The 19,772-nt window shown below is 43.2% G+C and overlaps 1 protein-coding gene across 1 annotated transcript in view; it reads right to left on the minus strand.

Moving 5' to 3' along the window:
• The window catches only part of LOC308312848 (synaptosomal-associated protein 25-B-like), a 64,479-nt gene that overhangs the window by 31,246 nt on the left and 13,461 nt on the right, over nt 1-19,772 (minus strand). The window contains exon 2 of the mRNA XM_080759587.1: nt 1,577-1,684. Coding sequence (XP_080615713.1) covers nt 1,577-1,648 — 72 coding nt within the window. The 5' untranslated portion in view covers nt 1,649-1,684. The remainder of the gene's footprint in view (nt 1-1,576; nt 1,685-19,772) is intronic.

The raw sequence follows: 19,772 nt of genomic DNA on the forward strand, positions 1-19,772 counted from the left end.
ACAAGGCCTGCTTAATTATCAAGACGTTAAACAAATTCATAGTACTGCAGCTTATCTGTAATAGCCTAAACCTTATGTAGCCTATTAGAAAGAGAGCAGTATATGAACAAGTATACCACAAATAATCTGTAGTAGTGCCTACAGTACGTATGTCTGCTTGTATAAAGCAAGTCATTTCAATGGATATGACAAACTCAGTCATAAACCCTGAGTATAGGATTTTGTCCAAGATATGTTAGTGAAGGGCAACTTGAAAAGTTTTCTCATTATTGCTTAAAGGTCCTCTGGTTTGAATTTACCACAGGCTTTCAAGTTCTTTACAGAGAGAAGGTCAGAGTACTTTCGATTTTCTCTTTTGTCGTTAAAGGTTTGGGCTAGTAGTAGAATTGGTACACTATAAAAAATAATTGGACCCTTGAATGAATGAAACCTTTCAAAACTGTTCCCAAATCATATCTTTTGGCAAACTGCCATGGAACTTTGCCACTGTGGAGAAACGGACTGAGAAATGAGTAAATCGTCTCTGTCGGGTAGAAACCAAAACCTCATTATGTCCAAAACTGTTACTTTTCAGGATTCAAATAAGAAAATAGCAAACAAAAGTAGCAGATGTACAGTACAAGCTCAATACAAAGTGCGTCGCTTCATGCCGCAATTCCAGCTTGTGGATCTGCTACTTTTGATGCTTTTGTGTGAGACAGCAGTATGAGTCAAGTAGGGTATTACTGTAATTTACCAAGAAACACAAACAGTTAAGGTCCCTGCATACTGCTGCGTTTTTCGGATTTTTAGCTGCGTTTTCCGTAGTTTTTTCCCCGAAAAACGTGTCCAGTGTGCAACCACCTTAAGAATGTGGAGACAGGAGGTTTCTGCCCGACAGCAACGAAATGCCTGATGTTGCTCTTTTTGGTCTGAATAGCCGTAACATAAGGGTCTTTTTGGTCTGAATAGCCCCGCCCGTAACATAAGGGTCTTTTTGGTCTGAATAGTCCTGCCCGTAACATAAGGGTCTTTTTGGTGTGAATAGTCCCGCCCGTAACATAAGGGTCTTTTTGGTCTGAATAGTCCTGCCCGTAACATAAGGGTCTTTTTGGTGTGAATAGTCCCGCCCGTAACATAAGGGTCTTTTTGGTCTGAATAGCCCCACTCGTAACATAAGGGTCTTTTTGGTCTGAATAGTCCTGCCCGTAACATAAGGGTCTTTTTGGTCTGAATAGCCCTCCCCGTAACATAAGGGTCTTTTTGGTCTGAATAGTCACGCCCGTAACATAAGGGTCTTTTTGGTCTGAATAGCCCCGCCCGTAACATAAGGGTCTTTTTGGTCTGAATAGCCCTGCCCGTAACATAAGGGTCTTTTTGGTCTGAATAGCCCCGCCCGTAACATAAGGGTCTTTTTGGTCTGAATAGCCCCGCCCGTAACATAAGGGTCTTTTTGGTCTAAAACAACAATAAAAAAACGTAGCTTTCAACAAGGCCTGTTTTGGGGGAATGTCTTAAAAGTGTGTGTGTGTGTGTGTGTGTGTGTGTGTGTGTGTGTGTGTGTGTGTGTGTGTGTGTGTGTGCATGCGGGCCTTACCTCATCAGCCACCTGGTCGGCACGGGCCTGCAGGTCAGTCAGCTCATTACGCATATCAGCTTCGTCAGCCATGATGACAGATGATCTTTACACCAGAAGGTCTGGATGCTGCTGGGGGAGAGAGAGAGAGAGAGAGAGAGAGAGAGAGAGAGAGAGAGAGAGAGAGAGAGAGAGAGAGAGAGAGAGAGAGAGAGCGAGAGAGAGAGAGAGAGAGAGAGAGAGAGAGAGAGAGAGAGGAGGCGGTGGTTAGTAGGTCATGTACAAGAATATCCAATTAAGTGCACGCACACACACATGAAGCGCAACATTAAAATTAAAATTAAATTAAATTGTCATTATGCAGAAATGTGTGCACGAATGGAATGAAAAACAGGACCCCTAAGGGTCAAACAGGTCTTATTTGTAGACGCTCAGAGTTTACTGTAATTAACACTGAGGATCGTGTTCACCCAGTTCCTCGGTTCAATAAAACAGATCTTTTCACTCAGTCTATCTATATATATATCTCTCTGTCGGATGGAAACCTCATTAATATGTATGTTACTTTTCAGGACTCAAATTGTAAAGCATCAAAAGTAGCAGATCTACAAGCTTGGGGTTGTAGATCTGCTACTTTTGACGCTTTTGTGTGACGCTGTAGTGTGATCAAGTATGGGTGTTCATTTTCTGAAAAAAAAACGCAAAAGGTTAGAATATGTAGATAAGAGGTTTCTGCCCGACAGCAACGATTTACTGGCACACGCACGCACGCACGCACGCACGCACACACACACACACACACACACACACACACACACACACACACAGCCATGGAGGATTAAGGAAGGGGGAAACAACAGCAGAATGCTGAACAGCACGGTGTAGCGCTATAATATGGATCGTTTCCACACTCATTACCAAGAGGAGATGCAGCATGGAATGCTGGCAAGCTACAGTTCCTTTACGGCATTGGCTCGGCAGGAGTCTAGCTGTACGTGTCCCAAGAATGAATCTTTCAAATCGGTTGATAGATCACCAAATGCTTTAGATCATAGTATTCCGTTTCTGTCTGAGATAATGCGTGCTCACAGAGATCAGTCAGATAACCCACAGATAGACTGAGGACAGTGTGACTTGTAAATGCATATTACTGTATATTTGATCTTAGTGATCAGGCTCAGCTATATATCACTCCCTGCTCAGCACACTGCTAGAAGCAGGGAGATATACATCTATGAAAAAAAGGATATACAACAATCGAATGGACAAATCTCAAAGTGCTACAATAAATATTTGGATAAGATATGCACATCCTCACATTTCTTTCAAAACAGTGCATGGTCCAAAAAATTGGCGAAAAACAAGGGAATGTGTTGTGCATGACAGACTGCTCTCCCAAACTGAAAATAAGTGTCACGGTGTGTCAGGTGAGGACCCAGAAGCAGAACCAAGCAGGCAAACTGATGCAGTCCAATATAAACTCACAGTAGCACTCAAGTGCAGCAGGACAAACACAGTAACAATGATTTATAATCTGACAAGGGAACACTGAACACAGGGAGGTTTATAAAGACTAGACACAGGTGCAACAGAACAACAATCAACACTGGGATTGGCTGACTGACTGGGACACAGGTGGAGAAAACTAGTAATCACAGGGAGGTGAGACAAGACAGGCAGAACAGTAACTAGGGAAAACAGGAAACACTAGGACAAGACTACATAATAAAAGTATACAACAGACTGATAACGTGACAATAAGCAACAAAAACCTGATGAAGCCCTGGGCGAAGCGTTGCTTTTGTCAGTTACATAAAATGTGGGAGGGCAGCGGCCTATCGTGTGCGGACATTGCCTTTCTTTTCACAGAAATACAGTAATGCATCTAAACACATGCTCACAGAGGAGTGGGTTGTACTGTATTAACTGTATTATTTCAGTGTTAAAAAGTACTAAATGCAACAATATACGACACAAGTGAAGCACAAAGAACATGACTTCCAGAATAACAAATGGACAAGGATAGTAAACCGCCATCGTGACTCATGCGAGCTGTGTCAGAGGGATTCGACAACATCAGCCAGGGCTGATTATGTAAGACGCTCTGTGTACTCCCACTCACGTTAGGCACCCTGCAGGGATTTCACCGACCATACTGTTGACATTGTGCACATGAACATGGGAGCTTTTAAGCCTCAAGACTGGGATGGTGCTTCATTTTAGCATGTACAGCTCACAGCTGCTCCATTTGTACACTCTCAGAGTTACACACCTGTAAGGGGTCATTTGGAACCCTGAAAAGGATGTCCGCACACTGATTCTCTGCTCCCAGGAAAATTAAATACTATCCCTCAAGGAACCATGAGGGTACTTGGACCACACTTTGAGACCCACTAGTGTAGCAGAGTGTTTCCAGTGAGCAATGTTCAATATCAGCACCCTAACTCTGTTTGACCAGACATGTAACAGAGCCTTAATCAGTAATATTGGCAAGACCTGTGAAGGAATTAAGTAAAATGTCTTTCCAATATGGCTGCTGTGCATAGAGCACATACGCATAATCCGCCATCCTCCTTTCCTCTCATGGAGCGCCACAGCAAGTGGACGGAATCAAGATGAAGAATATGGGGCTATTTTTGTTCACCTGGCTGTGTGCCACACATGCACCATTGCAGATATGAACACACACACGCCAGCACGCACGCAGACACACACAGGAGTTTTTGTTCAGCCAATGACAGAGCTGATGTCTGACAGCAGACTGAGAGTCAGACTGACTGTCAATAAGCTGAAAGTGAGAAATGTTCTCCCCTCTCTGTCCAGTGCTCCGCTCTCCTTCGTTCCCACTTCCTACTCCTGTTCTCTTCACCTTTAATGAAGTCCCTGGAGTCAGCTGGTGCAATCTGTTCTCATCGTGTCTCTCATAAGAGACTTCCCACCAGGCTGATACACATTAGATAAATCAGACCTGGTACTGTACTGTACTGTACTGTACTGTACTGTACTGTACTGTACTGTACTGTACTGTACTGTACTGTGTCTGTGTGTTAGGCTGTGCAACAGGGACACTTGGTGGTGAACAAACGCTATAACTCAAATTTTGTGCTCGGACACAGCCAGGGACCCAGGGACACAGCCACACACATAGCTGTCTATAAGAGTGGTTGCACCACTCAAAAACCCAAAGGTCTGGGGTTGTGCAGTGAAGAGAGTGAGACAGACGGAAGGACGGACGGACGGACGGACAGACGGACGGACGGACGGACGGACGGACGGACGGACGGACGGACGGACGGACGGACGGACGGACGGACGGACGGACGGACGGACGGACGGGCGGGCGGACGGACGGACGGACGGACGGACGGACGGGCGGGCGGGCGGGCGGGCGGGCGGACGGACGGACGGACGGACGGACGGACGGACGGACGGACGGACGGACAGACAGACAGACAGACAGACAGACAGACAGACAGACAGACAGACAGACAGACAGACAGACAGACAGACAGACAGACAGACAGACAGACAGACAGACAGACAGACAGACAGAGACACATATCCACATGCACACACAGTTCTTTTCAGAGGTGTTCCATGGGTGAACTATCGTTCCATCTACCCCCTCCCTCCCTAGTATCTCTATCTCTCTACCTCTCTATCTCTCACCATCATCTCTCTCTCTCATTTTGTCTCTTATTATGCTCTCATCCTCTCCTCTCTCTCTCTCTCTCTCTCTCATTTTGTCTCCCATTATGTTCCCAGCCCCACCTCTCTCTCTCAGCCCCTCCTCTTTCTCCCTCTCTCCGTCATCACTCCATTTCTCCAGAGGAGTCATGCAGGGTGTTTAATAATTCAGTGTATGCCGGGAAAGGAAACGAGGCATGTAGCGAAAATACAGCCAGTTAAAAGCTTTCTCCTCTCTCTCTCTCTCTCTCTCTCTCTTTCTCTCTTCGTCCACATATGTTTGGCTGGACCGCAACAGTGTGAACAACACAATAAAGCCATTGACTCTGATGAAGTTACACCATTGGTTGGCCTCTTGGCCCAAACGAGATGCAGTTCCGCTGGTGTAGCAGAGTGGCTCAGAGCCTCTGCCTGATGGCCTCAAAAGTCTATAGTATCTTCCCTGGTCCACATCCCTTTGGTCTATCATGGGTACACATGTTGAGAAGCAGGGCAACAGGCTCTATATCAATGATGGTTAATTTAGGAAGATACACCATTCCGATTGGAGCCAATACAGGCGAAACGGTACACAAATCCTGCAAATGGTCTAAGTTGCCACCGGCGTCTGACAGCAGACACACTGTAAAATCTGCTGTTAAATGGGCAGGGGGTACACTGTTGTGTCTGGTCGCAAGTTGTAGGGAAGCATCTTTAAGAAGGCTTTCAACGCTTGATGGGCTTCCGTTCGGCTTCCGGTGGTCCTTGCTTCGACCATCGGATAGCTTGTTGTTGAAAAAGACATCAAGCCACACTGTCTATTTTTAGCACCATAGTAGCCACCAAAAATATCACTACAGAAGATGTGGGGGATGGGCCCGGGGCGGTAATGAACAAAACGGTAACATCCACATTCCACAAGTTCAAACTCATTCAGGAAATGTATTTTGATAAGGTTTACTAGTGTACTAACCCATGAACCCTCCTAGCGTCAAAGACAAAAAAACAATTGTGAAAATATGTGAACATTCGACAAAAATAGAAGATCTACAAGCTCAGCGTCCGGTGGGGCTATGCAATCGGTCCAATCCAAATGGGGCACACTTTCAGAACGGCCACTGAAGCAGTTCAACATTCAGTACCATTGGAGTACTGACTCAAATGTATTTGATTTATGCACAGTAACAGTAAGTGCTAAAAAGAGATGATATCGTTATGCGGCTGCGTTCTTTGTTGATGAGAACACTGACTATAGTGAGGACACGTGTGCTGAATGAATTCCAGCATCCTTTACAGAGCAACTGCGCCGAACGGGAAGCCATTAAACATCACGTGTTCAGCGCTTTAATTCACTCTCATCTTCCCACTCTTTCTCACTGTCTCGCCTCTCGCCTTTCCACGTCATATCTCCTTCCTCGCCCATTTCCTCTGTTGCGTCCTCATCACATTCGTCCTTCCAATGCAATTTTCTCCCGTCTCCCTTATGAGTCAATAGCTCATCATGTTTCATCATATTGCTTTGAAGTCTGCACTCAATCTTCCTGCGTTTCTCTCGCTTTCTCTCTCCTTTCTCTCCTGATTTCTTCTCCCATAATGCATTCGACATTTCTATCTCTACATTTCTACCTTCCCTCTCTCTCTCTCTCTCTCTCTCTCTCTCTCTCTCTCTCATTATGTCTCATATGTGAGAGTTGTTTCCCCATGGCTTGTTGAACACCTCATTGACCTCCTGTGGCAGTAATAATGTAGCAGTATATCAAAGAAACAACAGGTACAACTCATGAGCCCTGCAAGACAAGAATACTATGCATCAACAGGCACAAGTAATGCACTACTCTCTCTCCATTTTCATCTTTATGAGACTCCTTCTGTGATTACAAAGCTTGAGGCAATTTTGAAAATCACCAGTTGCTATTGGAGTAAAATATTACGTGCTAGGAATCCTGAATTAGTTTTTCACATGAAACTCAAAATATGTTTTTGGTTATGTAAGTGTGACTCAAACACAAAACAATATTATTATAATTTTTTTACCTCATTGAGGAACAATTCTGCTTAAATGTTATTTTTTTTCTCTCTTTTCACTGTCCTTCATATTCATACAATTATGCAAATCCACAGGGTGTGGGAGGGTGAGCTGTAAGAAACGGCTTTGAATCCGTTTGGGGTTAAAAGCCTTGCTCAGCAAATGCCTTTGTGCCGTTGTACCAGTTTACTGGCCTCTATAGATCTGACCTTTATCTCCTTGTTAAAGTCACTATAGGCCTACAGCCTTGCTGTATAACCTCACACTGCTTGCTGTCTGTAAGCAGCTCCTCTGTATGTTAGTCTGCTCTGTCTGGAGACAGAGAATAATACACACATTAGTGTTTTCTGCAGTCTTGTACTTTCTGCTCTAAGGACAGTGTTTCCCAAACGCGAGTAAATATCCAGTATTTTTTAACCGTTCCTATACCATTTTTCTCAAAGGGTTAGGGTTAGGGCACGCCCTCCTTTGACGTGTGTGTTGTTGTATTGTGTCTGGTTGGATATTTGCGTTGTGACTTTTCAGGTTTAATGTGGAACAACCTAAATATCATCTACCGGTGAGCTAAACGATGTTTACATCGCCAACCAAACTCAGCCATGCATGTTAATGCCACGCAATGAGATTTGTCAGCCCTGAAAAAGACATAATTCATAATGGGCTGACAAGTTCTAATAGCATGACCTAGTTAAATAAAGGTTAATCGAATTCATAGAAATGTATACAACATTGTGGCAAGAACCAATTCTTGCTGCCACTGCATTACATATAGCCTATATATAGCCTATTAAAATGCACGTGTGTGTGTCTGTGTACAGTGTGCATGCACATTCGCAGGCATGCATGCACGCACACGCGAGCGCACGCACGTATGCACGCACACATGCCCATCAGGAGATTAAAGGCAGCATGGAAAAGAGGATTTGCACATCACTGTTTTCTATCCTCTCTCTTTCCTCTCACTCTACTGTCATTCTGACTGTCTGTATGTATGTATGTATGTATGTATGTATGTGTATGTGTTTAGGGCATTGGTTGCAGCATTCTTACATATTATTGTAACCTTGTCTAGATTATTCATTGTAAAAGATAATGATGGTGATGATGATGATCCCCAAAAATAGTTGAGTAGTCAATTAATCGCAGGAAATGTATCATTTTTTCATCAAAAATATCTCAGCTATACAACCATCAAACCGACCTGAATGTGGGTGAAACAACAGACTATAGTCCTGGATTGGCTCAGAGAGAGGCTGTTTACACACGAGCCGCGATCTGATTTGCCTAAACCCCCATAGCAAGCTTGTCTGAGCGAGAGGAGACGCTGTTTGACTGCACTGCAGTAACAACGTGACTGCTTTCTTGCAGGGAGAGCCAGTACTGGGTCCCGCAGAGCTCAGATAGAGCACTGCACTTCCAGCCTGAAAGTGCACCGTCAGTGCCTGACAGGAGATAAGGCTTCTGGCGGGAAGAAACCTCCTGCTCTGCACAGCGGGAGTCTCCTTCCTTCTCTAAATGCAAGTCTGTTCATTTTAACACAGCATAAACAGGGACAATTATTGTCCATACCCATGTTATATATGTCCACCTTTGCTCTGTAGAAGACCAACCACCTCCAAAGCACTCTGAATGACCTAATATGATATAACATGGAATGTGATTACATGCTCAAATCGCAGCACCACCTGCAGCATATCTGCTGTAGCTGCAGCCCCACTGCTTTATTGCTGCACCCTGCTGCAAGCACAGATGAACATGTCTGCAATGATGAGCATGTCAGTGTTGTGGCTATGGTTTTAATGTCTGTATACAGTAGGTCTGTACAGTGCGTGCGTGTGTCACAATAAATACAGCACACATGTATGTATGTACTGTATGTATGTGTGTGTGTATGTGTGTGTGTGTGTGTGTGTGTGTGTGTGTGTGTGTGTGTGTGTGTGTGTGTGTGTGTATTCAAGAATTATGCTGTCGATGAGGAGTCACCTTTACAGTCAAAGCCAGATTACAGGTCCTTCCAACCAGACTCAATCTCTCTCTGTGGTACCCTAACATGTTTCCACCTCATTGTCTGCACCATGACCACACTCCAGTTACAGAAACACTGTCACATCCTGCTACCCTAATAGACAGGGGTGCATGAGCACCTGGCCGTTCATTCGTGCTCTATCTCCGACCAAGCCACACTTCCACCACACATCTCTCTATGCAAAAAAAAACCTGCACACTCCCACAAAAGACATAGACTACATTGCATTCGCCAAAAATGTCTTCTTTACTGTTTAAATATTACTTTTCTGAAACACGCTATTCTTGCTCAACCTCAACAGCCTACGTCAGAATCGTCATGTTGCCGTCTACTACGCCAACTACGTTCACTTAATGGGGCCAGTCCTTCACAGTGACACACGCGTTAGATCAACCACGCGACCGGGATGGTTTCTACCCCTCAATGTCGTGCCTACTCTACACTGCCATCCCAAGTCCCCTCCCCCTTTCACTGCTCCTGTGTGTGACCTGTGAACTACTCTCTGACTGCACTGTGGCTTGATTTATATGTGCGAGGTTGAAATGTAATGCACATAAATTAATTATAGGTCCAGCAAGCAAATCATGATTGTCTGTTTGTGCTCAATAGGTCACCATCACATTCCGATTTTAGGTGTTGTGTTTTTATGACATTTATTTGGGCCAGTAATTTCATATCTATCCTTTTTCCGACCAACACAGAACATGCTAACGGTGTTAGCGCGTTAGCATCCATCTTGCTTTTGATTTATATGTGCGAGGTGGAAATGTAATGCACATAAATTAATTATAGGTCCAGCAAGCAAATCATGATTGTCTGTTTGTGCTCAATAGGTCACCATCACATTCCGATTTTAGGTGTTGTGTTTTGTATGACACTTTGGCCAGTAGTTTCATATCTATCCTTTTTCCTTTGACCAACACAGACCATGCTAACGGTGTTAGCGCGTTAGCATCACACAGCTTACAGCGTCAGTGTTGCATGAATACTTTCAACCATGACAATGCCGACTACTTTTGCTACACACACTTCCCAAGGATTATGGAGATGTCTATTTTTTTTAAAGGTTGAGAAATTAAATAATTATGGTCGTTTCTAATCTCAGCATTTCACAAGAGAAAGACGTGGATGCCTTTCGCTGCGCTGTTGGCGTTGCCATGTCTCATAGAAACAAGTAAATAGGTCTATAAAAATAATCCCAAAACAAGCGCATATAACAGGGGTCTGTAACCTATTTTAAATGAAGTGCCATGTTTTTATTTTCTAGATAGTGAGTCAGCCACAAGCTCACATCACAACAATAATCCATGTAATAATCACAATAACAATACTAATAATAATAATCATAATAATAATAATAACAATAAACTTCTTTGTAAACTCACTCATTTACAAACAAGCTCACATCAGAACAATAATGCATGTAATAATAATAACAATAATAATAATAATCATTATAAGAAAAAAAACAATAACAACACTAACAACAGTACAGTACAGTACAGTAAAGACGTACAGTAAAGTACAGTACAGAGGACAACATTACAGTACAGTGCAATACTAAGGAGTGCAGTACAGTATCCTGCTACCCTAATAGACAGGGGTACATAAGCACAGTGGCCGTTTATCCAACAGCTTTCTCCGACCGAACCACACTTTTACCACACATCTCTATATGCAAAATAAATCCGGCACACTCCCAGAATACATATAGGCTACATTTAATTGAAAGAAATGTCTTAATTACTCTATAAATATTGTTTTACATCACCACACGATCCCATGGGACAACTTTTTGTGACGTCAAAATCGTCATGTTTGCCAAACTCTCCACCAGCACAGAGCCTCCTCCCCCTTTCACTGCTCCTCTGTGCTGTGTGTGACCGACCCACTGTACTACTAAACGGACTCGCCCACTCTACAAACAACAACAACAACGTGAACAACAAAGTGAACAAACAAGACTCATGCTTGCCACCGCCAACAACTGGACTGGAATACATCATGCCACGACGAAAACGCTCCGCACTTTCTCAATACACGCCACACGCCAAACGTTTGCGAGCCAGTCACGCAAAAGAAACCAAAACAGGTCATCACAGCATGTTGCATGCGTGTGCTTCTCAGCTTCTCCAAACATTTGCCTGTGCGTGCTTCTGTGCGTGCTTAATCATTTGCACGCCCGTGCATCGTTTGTTCTTTCTGTGCTTTTCCCAAATCACATCGTGTGTGTGTGTGTGTGTGTGTGTGTAAACATTTGCCTGTGCGTGCTTAATCGCTTGCACGCCCGTGCATCGTTTGTTCTTTCAGTGCTTTTCCCAAATCACATCGTGTATGTGTAACGCCGTGCATTCTGTGCTTGCGTGCGCATTTCCCAAATCTCAGTGATTTATCCACACATCGCTCTGTGTGTGTGGGTGTGTGTGTGTGTGTGTGTGTGTGTGTGTGTGTGTGTGTGTGTGTCGCGTCGCCCTCCAGCTGCAATTGCGAGTGTGCGCAGTGTGCAGGGCACACTACTGAGTTTAAAAACACAGCTGAAACATGAAGTGGAATCTTTTGTTTGTGTAAAAAAAAAAAGGGAATATCAACAAAACATATCTGTTTATTGTACACAATGCAATATTGAATGCAATGATATGGTGTGTCCTGTAAGCCCATGTGGGCTGGGCGCCTTTGGTGCATGACACAAAAATAAAGAAATCTATCTATCTATTCAGGCCCATTCAATTAATCTATCACTACATTAGTTGCCTGTTCAAACTAAACTACACTTTATGAAATCATTGTTGCAGCATACACACATATATTCAGGCCCATTCAGAACACATTTCCCAAATCTCAGTGATTTATCCACACATCGCTCTGTGTGTGTTGGCGTGTGTGTGTGTCGAAGCCGACGAGATAGATATTTAATCGGCACTGATTTGTACACCAGCATGCCACGGGCACATGTGGTCACTTTAAGAATAGTTTCACTGAGATCCTTGACCCTCAAAACATAGGTCTATACACCTTATTTGTTCATTTAAGTGCAATATTGGCTGAGCTATAGTGAAAATCCATTATTTTGATAATGGAGCCACTCATTTGCATAAAAATGGTAGATGGGACACTTTGCAAACTTTTTAACATAGCTTATTCAAGTAAGACATATTCCATGATGTGGAGTCAGTTCAAACTCAGTCATTCATTAATTTATTCCAAATGTATAGCTGATACTGACTAAATATACAATTTTCACCGATTTGAGGTATAGTTCAGAATTTTGGCTACAGAAAGAGTAATTTACAAGATAGAAAGGTTATCTTTGGCTCAAATTGAAGCTTAGGGATATGGGAAGTTTTCTACAAGTGAGGCAGTGATTCTCAGCATAATGTGTTGGAAAATAACCATCTTTGTTGTTATTAGCCAAGCGGACACCATATTATTTTGTGTTTTTGAGGATGATGTGGGTCATAATTCAGAATATAATGGTAGCAACCCCCCAAATCCTGTTCTGCTACTTACCCCTATGTGTCAAGATACTTCATGACCAATTTCAGACTACCATGTCTATTTATGTAATTTTAGTGAATTAATATTTGCCTTTACACAATTTCGCCAGAGCCATATACCAAAAAGGGGGTTTTGAGGTAGGTGGGACATTTTGACAACTTTTTATCATAGCTCATCATGTTCAGCACATTTTTTCCAATAAGAAAACACTGATTAGAAGTATATTTCCGGGGGGTGCAGGAGACCCCCCTCCAGCGACTAGACTAAAACATGAAGTGGAATCTTTTGTTTGTGTAAAAAAAAAAAAGGGAATATCAACAAAACATATCTGTTTATTGTACACAATGCAATGATATGGTGTGTCCTGTAAGCCCATGTGGGCTGGGCGCCTTTGGTGCATGACACAAAAATAAAGAAATCTATCTATCTATCTATTCAGGCCCATTCAATTAATCTATCACTACATTAGTTGCCTGTTCAAACTAAACTACACTTTATGAAATCATTGTTGCAGCCTACACACATATATTCAGGCCCATTCAGAACACATTTCCCAAATCTCAGTGATTTATCCACACATCGCTCTGTGTGTGTTGGCGTGTGTGTGTGTCGCGTCGCCCTCCAGCTGCAATTGCGAGTGTGCGCTGTGTGCAGGCCACACTACTGAGTTTAAAAACACAGCTGAAACATGAAGTGGAGTCTGTCAACTCCAGCAATTTCTTTCTTCCCATATTGCGCTGCAACGACACTGGGATGAGGCCCCCGAAGGGGGCCGAAATTCTAGTATTCTTAATGGCTGCTATGTATAAAAGGGAATGTACATTGCTAGGCACGACATAATTGTTTACCTATTACTTAAGGACATAAGTTCATATGTTTCATCATCTGCCAAAATGTATAAGCACTCACGTGTTTCAACTGCCATGTTCATGCACAATAATGAAAATGATGCTTTTTCAGATGTCACAGCTAATACACCAGATATTCTTGTAAAATGTGAATACAAATAAAGATGTTAAATGTGTGTGTGTGTGTGTGTGTGTGTGTGTGTGTGTGTGTGTGTGTGTGTGTGTGTGTGTGTGTGTGTGTGTGTGTGTGTGTGTGTGTGTGTGTGTGTGTGTGTGTGCGTGCGTGCGTGTGTGTGTGTGTGTGTGTGTACGTATGTATGTAACAATATGTTTATGTATACCGTATGTATCCATTTATATTTCTCATACTGTACATCTGTCTTTCCACCAAATGCAAATGAGGCCCGATGCCTCCCTGCTTGGCACTCAGCATCAAGGCTGGAATGGGGCTAAGTCCCTCCCTGTGACATACTACTGTAGCTTCATGTCCAGGGGGTGTACTTGTATATCAAGCTGCCTCACACTATACAGAAACAGGAGATAGGCTCCTGCCCCATGGGCCTCATGGCTCTGCAAGGCTTGCTTTACTTATACATCTGTTACATCGTTCCATCTGTATGGCTGTCAACACAGCTGCATCAGACAGCATGTCCTATTGGTTATTAGAATTTCATACATGATGTACATTTACAGAAACTATAATTTCCAGCCTTTGACATCAACTTAGTCCGGCATCAATGTGTATGTGTCTGTGTGCATATTTGTGTGCATGGCTGCTGCATGCATGTGTGTGCGCACTTTCCATGTTAAAAGTGTATTAACGCTGTGTGCACTGTATCTGCTGTATATGTTTGTTTGTCTGTCTGTCCTCAGTTGGAAGCATGAACAGGGGAGCAGAGCAGAGCGGAGTTTAGAGTGACTCCAGAAGGCTTGTGGATTAGAGTCTGACATGATTAAAAACATCTACATACAGCAGCATACCAATGGAACTCCGGGAATCCAATGGCTATGCTATTTCAGGCAACAAAGAGAAATACTGCCCACGCACTGCAGACGTGGGAAACGATATACTGTAGCCTACATTGAAATCCCCTGGAAACCCTGGTTTGATGAGGCGTGTATGCGTTGGCTATATGTTCATTTAGATATAACTGGAACTCCTACTGATTTACAAGCCTACTGTGTGAACTGATCTGCTATTTTCCAAATTTTTTGAAAATGTGTGCACATCTTTGCATGTATTTTTCAGAGCAAACATTTTGCAGTTATTTGCTTCTGGGGGTGCCTGGAACAAAATGGGGGCCCAAGTTGGGGGCCCACTGCCAAATAGCCCGTGGGCCTATTTGTCATTGACATGACAGAGTTTGAGCACCAGATATAGTAACATACGTTTTGCTGAAAACTGTTTTAGAAGATATTTTTGGTCCATCATAGTGATATGATGGACCGTTCATTGAGCAGAATGAGACAGATGTCCATCATAGTGATATGATGGGCCCTTCATTGAGCAGAATGAGACAGATGTCCATCATAGTGATATGATGGGCCCTTCATTGAGCAGAATGAGACAGATGTCCATCATAGTGATATGATGGGCCCTTCATTGAGCAGAATGAGACAGATGTCCATCATAGTGATATGATGGGCCCTTCATTGAGCAGAATGAGACAGATGTCCAGCATAGTGATATGATGGGCCCTTCATTCACCTTTATTTGTAGTTGTTACGTCCCCACCAAAGATGTCCAGGTGTTATTTTGTGCAAAAGTGCATTATTGGCTATTTCTCCTACCATAAGCCCTCAATGGGGGTTGGGTTTTTGTGCTAATTAGCTTATTTCCATCGAAATAAGTAGTAAAGTGTGCCGCTTGGGATACTATTGACATTATGAAGAGATAAGCAAATTAGCACAACACCCCGTAGCCCCATTCAATTCAATGCAATTCATTGAGGGCTTATGGTAGGGGAAATAGCCACTAATGCACTTTTGCACAAAATAACACCTGGACCTCTTTGGTGGGGACGTAACAACTGCAAATAAAGGTAAGAAAGCCTTCTCCTTAAGGCATGCAGGTGAATGGAGCGGAATCAGCTGTCATAGCAGTAGGCCTACTGGAGGGGCGAGGGGGGCGGGGGAGAAACATCTAGTGATGTTCAAATATTAAGATTAGAGGTTGCTGTTGAATGAGCTATTTGCACGTGTATGATTATTACAATGTACAACTTAGGCATTTAGCAGACAATACGACTTCACAGATAAACACATACATCAAAAGCATAGAGATAGTGTAGTGCCCCAGTAATCTAGGATCATATGTAAACCAAGAATGTAGCAATAGTTAATAGTTCAAATGAACCTAATCATCTGTCTAAATATCATGCTATCTAAGTTTGCATTTTAACCTTTGTATAAGACCACATGGTCGTCCAGGCTAGGTCAAGTAGGAGGAGAGAGAGGAAGTGAGAGAGAGATGGGGGGGGGGTGAGGGAAGCCTATGGGAATAAATGAAAGTGTGGTACAATAGAGAAGAAAACAGGAATGAAAGTGTACTGTTAGGTCACACTGATAACAACAACACCCCCCCATATAATTTGCAGCACTGCGTCATACACATGCTGTCTCATTCTTACCAAGCTAGTTGGCTAATCGCCAACTCACCATACTGCCGGCAGTCTGTCCACCAAGGCCAGGACAAATGAATGAGGCATGGGGGCTTGGGGAGCTTTGTAGCTGCTAATAACTGTCAATGTTTAGATGAGCTGACGCACACAATGTGTCAGTCATTACAAGTTAGTGGAGTAACAACACACAATGTCAGCTGTGCAATATTTTACTTCACAAAGTGTCTATGAAGTCAAATATTGCACAGTTAGTGAGTTTATCATTTAGAATATTGGTAGGCCCTTGTTGTGTTACAATAAACATGTTGCTTTCGGTTCCCTATCCCACATCCGTCAGTATAGTTTTGTACATATTTTGACAATAATGAATTACATCAGTTAGAACCTACAGGCAGCATCTTTGAACCACATGAAGCCCAGCAGCATTCCTATTCTGGGGAATAGGACTCTAGGCAAAAATAGCAGATCTACCAGCTCACAACGTGTCGCTCACAACGTGTTGCATTGTTTGTAGCGATCGGCTGCCATCAAAATACCCTCCTTTAAAACCTCCATAAAGAGCTGTCTGCAATTTGCATCTGGACCCGGACAAGTCTTCTAGCTTGCCAAAATAAATGCCCTCCCCGACTCCCCACTGTGTTTATGTAAATAATACTGTTACTGCTCCTAGAATCGATGATCTTGTATACATAGTATTGTATGGCTTATGTCTTGATTAATTAAATAAATAGGACCACAAATTGTGGTCCTATTCCACAATAGAAACAAGCCGTCCGGGCTTGTTAATTAAGTATTTAATCAATCAATCAATCAATCAATCAATTATAGGAAGGACCCCTCGTCTTCAGCAGTGACTGGATGGTGACGGACGGGAGTGACTATGTTTCTGCTGAAACGGGACAGTCTGCATGGTGAAGGTCAGAGCACATCCTGCTTCCTTCTCTCCATCTAGACAGGCTGTCAGTGATAAACTGCCGGCATTATCAACCCCTCCCTTCCACCATCAATCACTTGCCATGGTTTGTTTACACAAACAGAGATTTGGAAGAAAATAGGACGTCTGTGTGTGTGTGTGTGTGTGTGTGTGTGTGTGTGTGTGTGTGTGTGTGTGTGTGTGTGTGTGTGTGTATGTGCGTGCGTGCATGTTTGTGTGTGTGTGTGTGTGTGTGTGTGTGTGTGTGTGTGTGTGTGTGTGTGTGTGTGTGTGTGTGTGTGTGTGTGTGTGTGTTTGCCATTGATGGAAAAGGAGGTCAACTTGGCCGCTTTCGTGGTGCGTGTGTGTGTGTGTGTGTGTGTGTGTGTGCGCATGTTAAAGTGGCAATTATGTCAAATGTCATTTTATCCAATCTGTATGGTAGAGTATGTTAATACAATATCATTTATACAATTGGGGTGGTTGTATTTGGTCTGAATTTGGAATTTGTGACAGATTGTCTACACAAGACAGGATCTGACACAAATTTTCACCCTGATGGTCAAGATTGCCAAAGTGCCAGCGCTCGCCCAGCAGTCTGAAGGGTGAGGTCGCTTCTCGCCCTCAGGGTGTCTTACTGATAATAATAATAACTAGAACTGCACTGTGTCAAGTGCCTACTTGCTTGTTGCACACTAGTAGGCCATAAATGGCCTACTAGTGCGCAAGCAGAGTGCGCAAGTACTAGTGTCGACCGCTACAAACTGTCAAATCTCAGCTTCTCTGTGAAAGAACGTTTGAGATACTGAATTATTAGGTTTAGCTATTTGCCTTGTACCTAGTTTTTGGAGGTAAAGAAGTAGTATTGCCTCTATGTATATGTGTATGTAATTTGTAAGTTGATTAGCGGTATACTGTCAGGGTATAACTGGTACAACTAGCTCTCAATGATGACGTAATAAAGATGTGGATTAAAGGACCCAATGCCAGGGTTTAATTGGTTTTCGATGGTGACGTAATGACGATATTTTTTAGTGTCGGGAGGATTAAAGGTAATGCCCCTATGTATACATGTATGTAATCTGACACCACTGCCATATCAAGTAGTCAGTACGTCATACGCTGGCACGGCGCATACACATCAAACGGCGACATACACAGCACTGGACGAAAAATATTACTTGCTTGCGCAAGTAATAATAATATTAATAATAGTTAGAATAGAAGTTATCTATCTTTCTGTTGACTCACATCACTGGCATCCTTGGGACAATGTAAAATAGTATAGTTTCTCAGAATGAACTCCTGAAAAGCATACTGCATTTTAGAAAGATCAAAGGCTACATTTCAGAAGTATGGGAAAACCTCGACCCTATTCTATTCTCCACACACGTCCACTGCATGAATTGAAAACAACCCTATACTTTGCTGACTGGAGTGCCCCAGGGGTCTACAACAGTACCCCTCCCCCTGATTTCCCTCTACACCATTTCTTCACTCAGACGCTCACAACACATCACTTTGCGACATGTTGTGAGCTTCAGCCTAATTGTCAATGCCAGAAAGATAATTAAATATCAATCGCAATTATTTGTATGACAATTAATCGCCAGCTTTAAATTTGTAATCATCATCGGGGGCCACAAACGGATGTCACTCAATAAGCCTTGGTTTTCACATGAATGAATTGCAACCTGCAGTGGATTGAAACCCCAGCTTTATAGTTATTAGCCAGAACACAACCCCCCTCCTCTGGTGTCTTTGTTCGACCCCTCACCCCTACGACCGGGCAGTTAGAAAGCCAAGCAAATGTGTCAAGGACAGAAGAAGACAGAGAGATAGAGAGAGCAGTAGGGAGGAGGGGCCAGAGTGCCACCATCTTGCCATGTCACATCTGTCTGTCTCATATCAAAGGAAAGGCATGTTTTATTATTCACTGGATGGTGCTGGCTCCACATTATTAATGCAACAGCATACTGTACGTGCATGTGTGTGTGTGTGTGTGTGTGTGTGTGTGTGTGTGTGTGTGTGTGTGTGTGTGTGTCTGTGGGGGGAGGGGGGGTTGCAATGAAATACACAGTATAATAGGCCAGTGGTTCTCAAACTTTTACACCCCAAAGTGATATGTTACAACAGCATCTTTTGTGCCAGGGGACCTCCAGAAGCATAGATTTGAGTAAAAAAGAAATCGCTAAAAAGCCATTTCTAAAGTAATTTCTGTGGACGGGAGTAGGACGATAAACGGAACAGGACGGCACGGCAGCCGGAACGGGCGACGGTAACGGCAGACAACAAAAATGTTAAAATTATCTTTTTACCGTTCCGTGCCATCCAGCAGGTTTTGCTGTTTGCTGTCTACCGCTTGCCTGATTCCATGAGAATGCAGCATTACACAAAATAAAAAAATAGAAAACTCAAGCTACAAGCGTGCTGAGCTTGGTGCACCAAAGATCAATAGGGTTTATTATTTATACCCATGTTACCTATAGCCTACTATAATATACTGTAACAGTTATAGATTATGGGATAGAGTGTGTGCTGGCTGGATTCCAAGGCAAGCCAGCCAGTACTTTTCCATTCATATTGAATAGGAACAAAATGATCGGCTGACAGATCCAGTTG

Source organism: Protomyctophum bolini (genome assembly GCF_963924005.1).
Source record: "Protomyctophum bolini genome assembly, chromosome: 1".
Lineage (NCBI taxonomy): Eukaryota > Metazoa > Chordata > Actinopteri > Myctophiformes > Myctophidae > Protomyctophum > Protomyctophum bolini.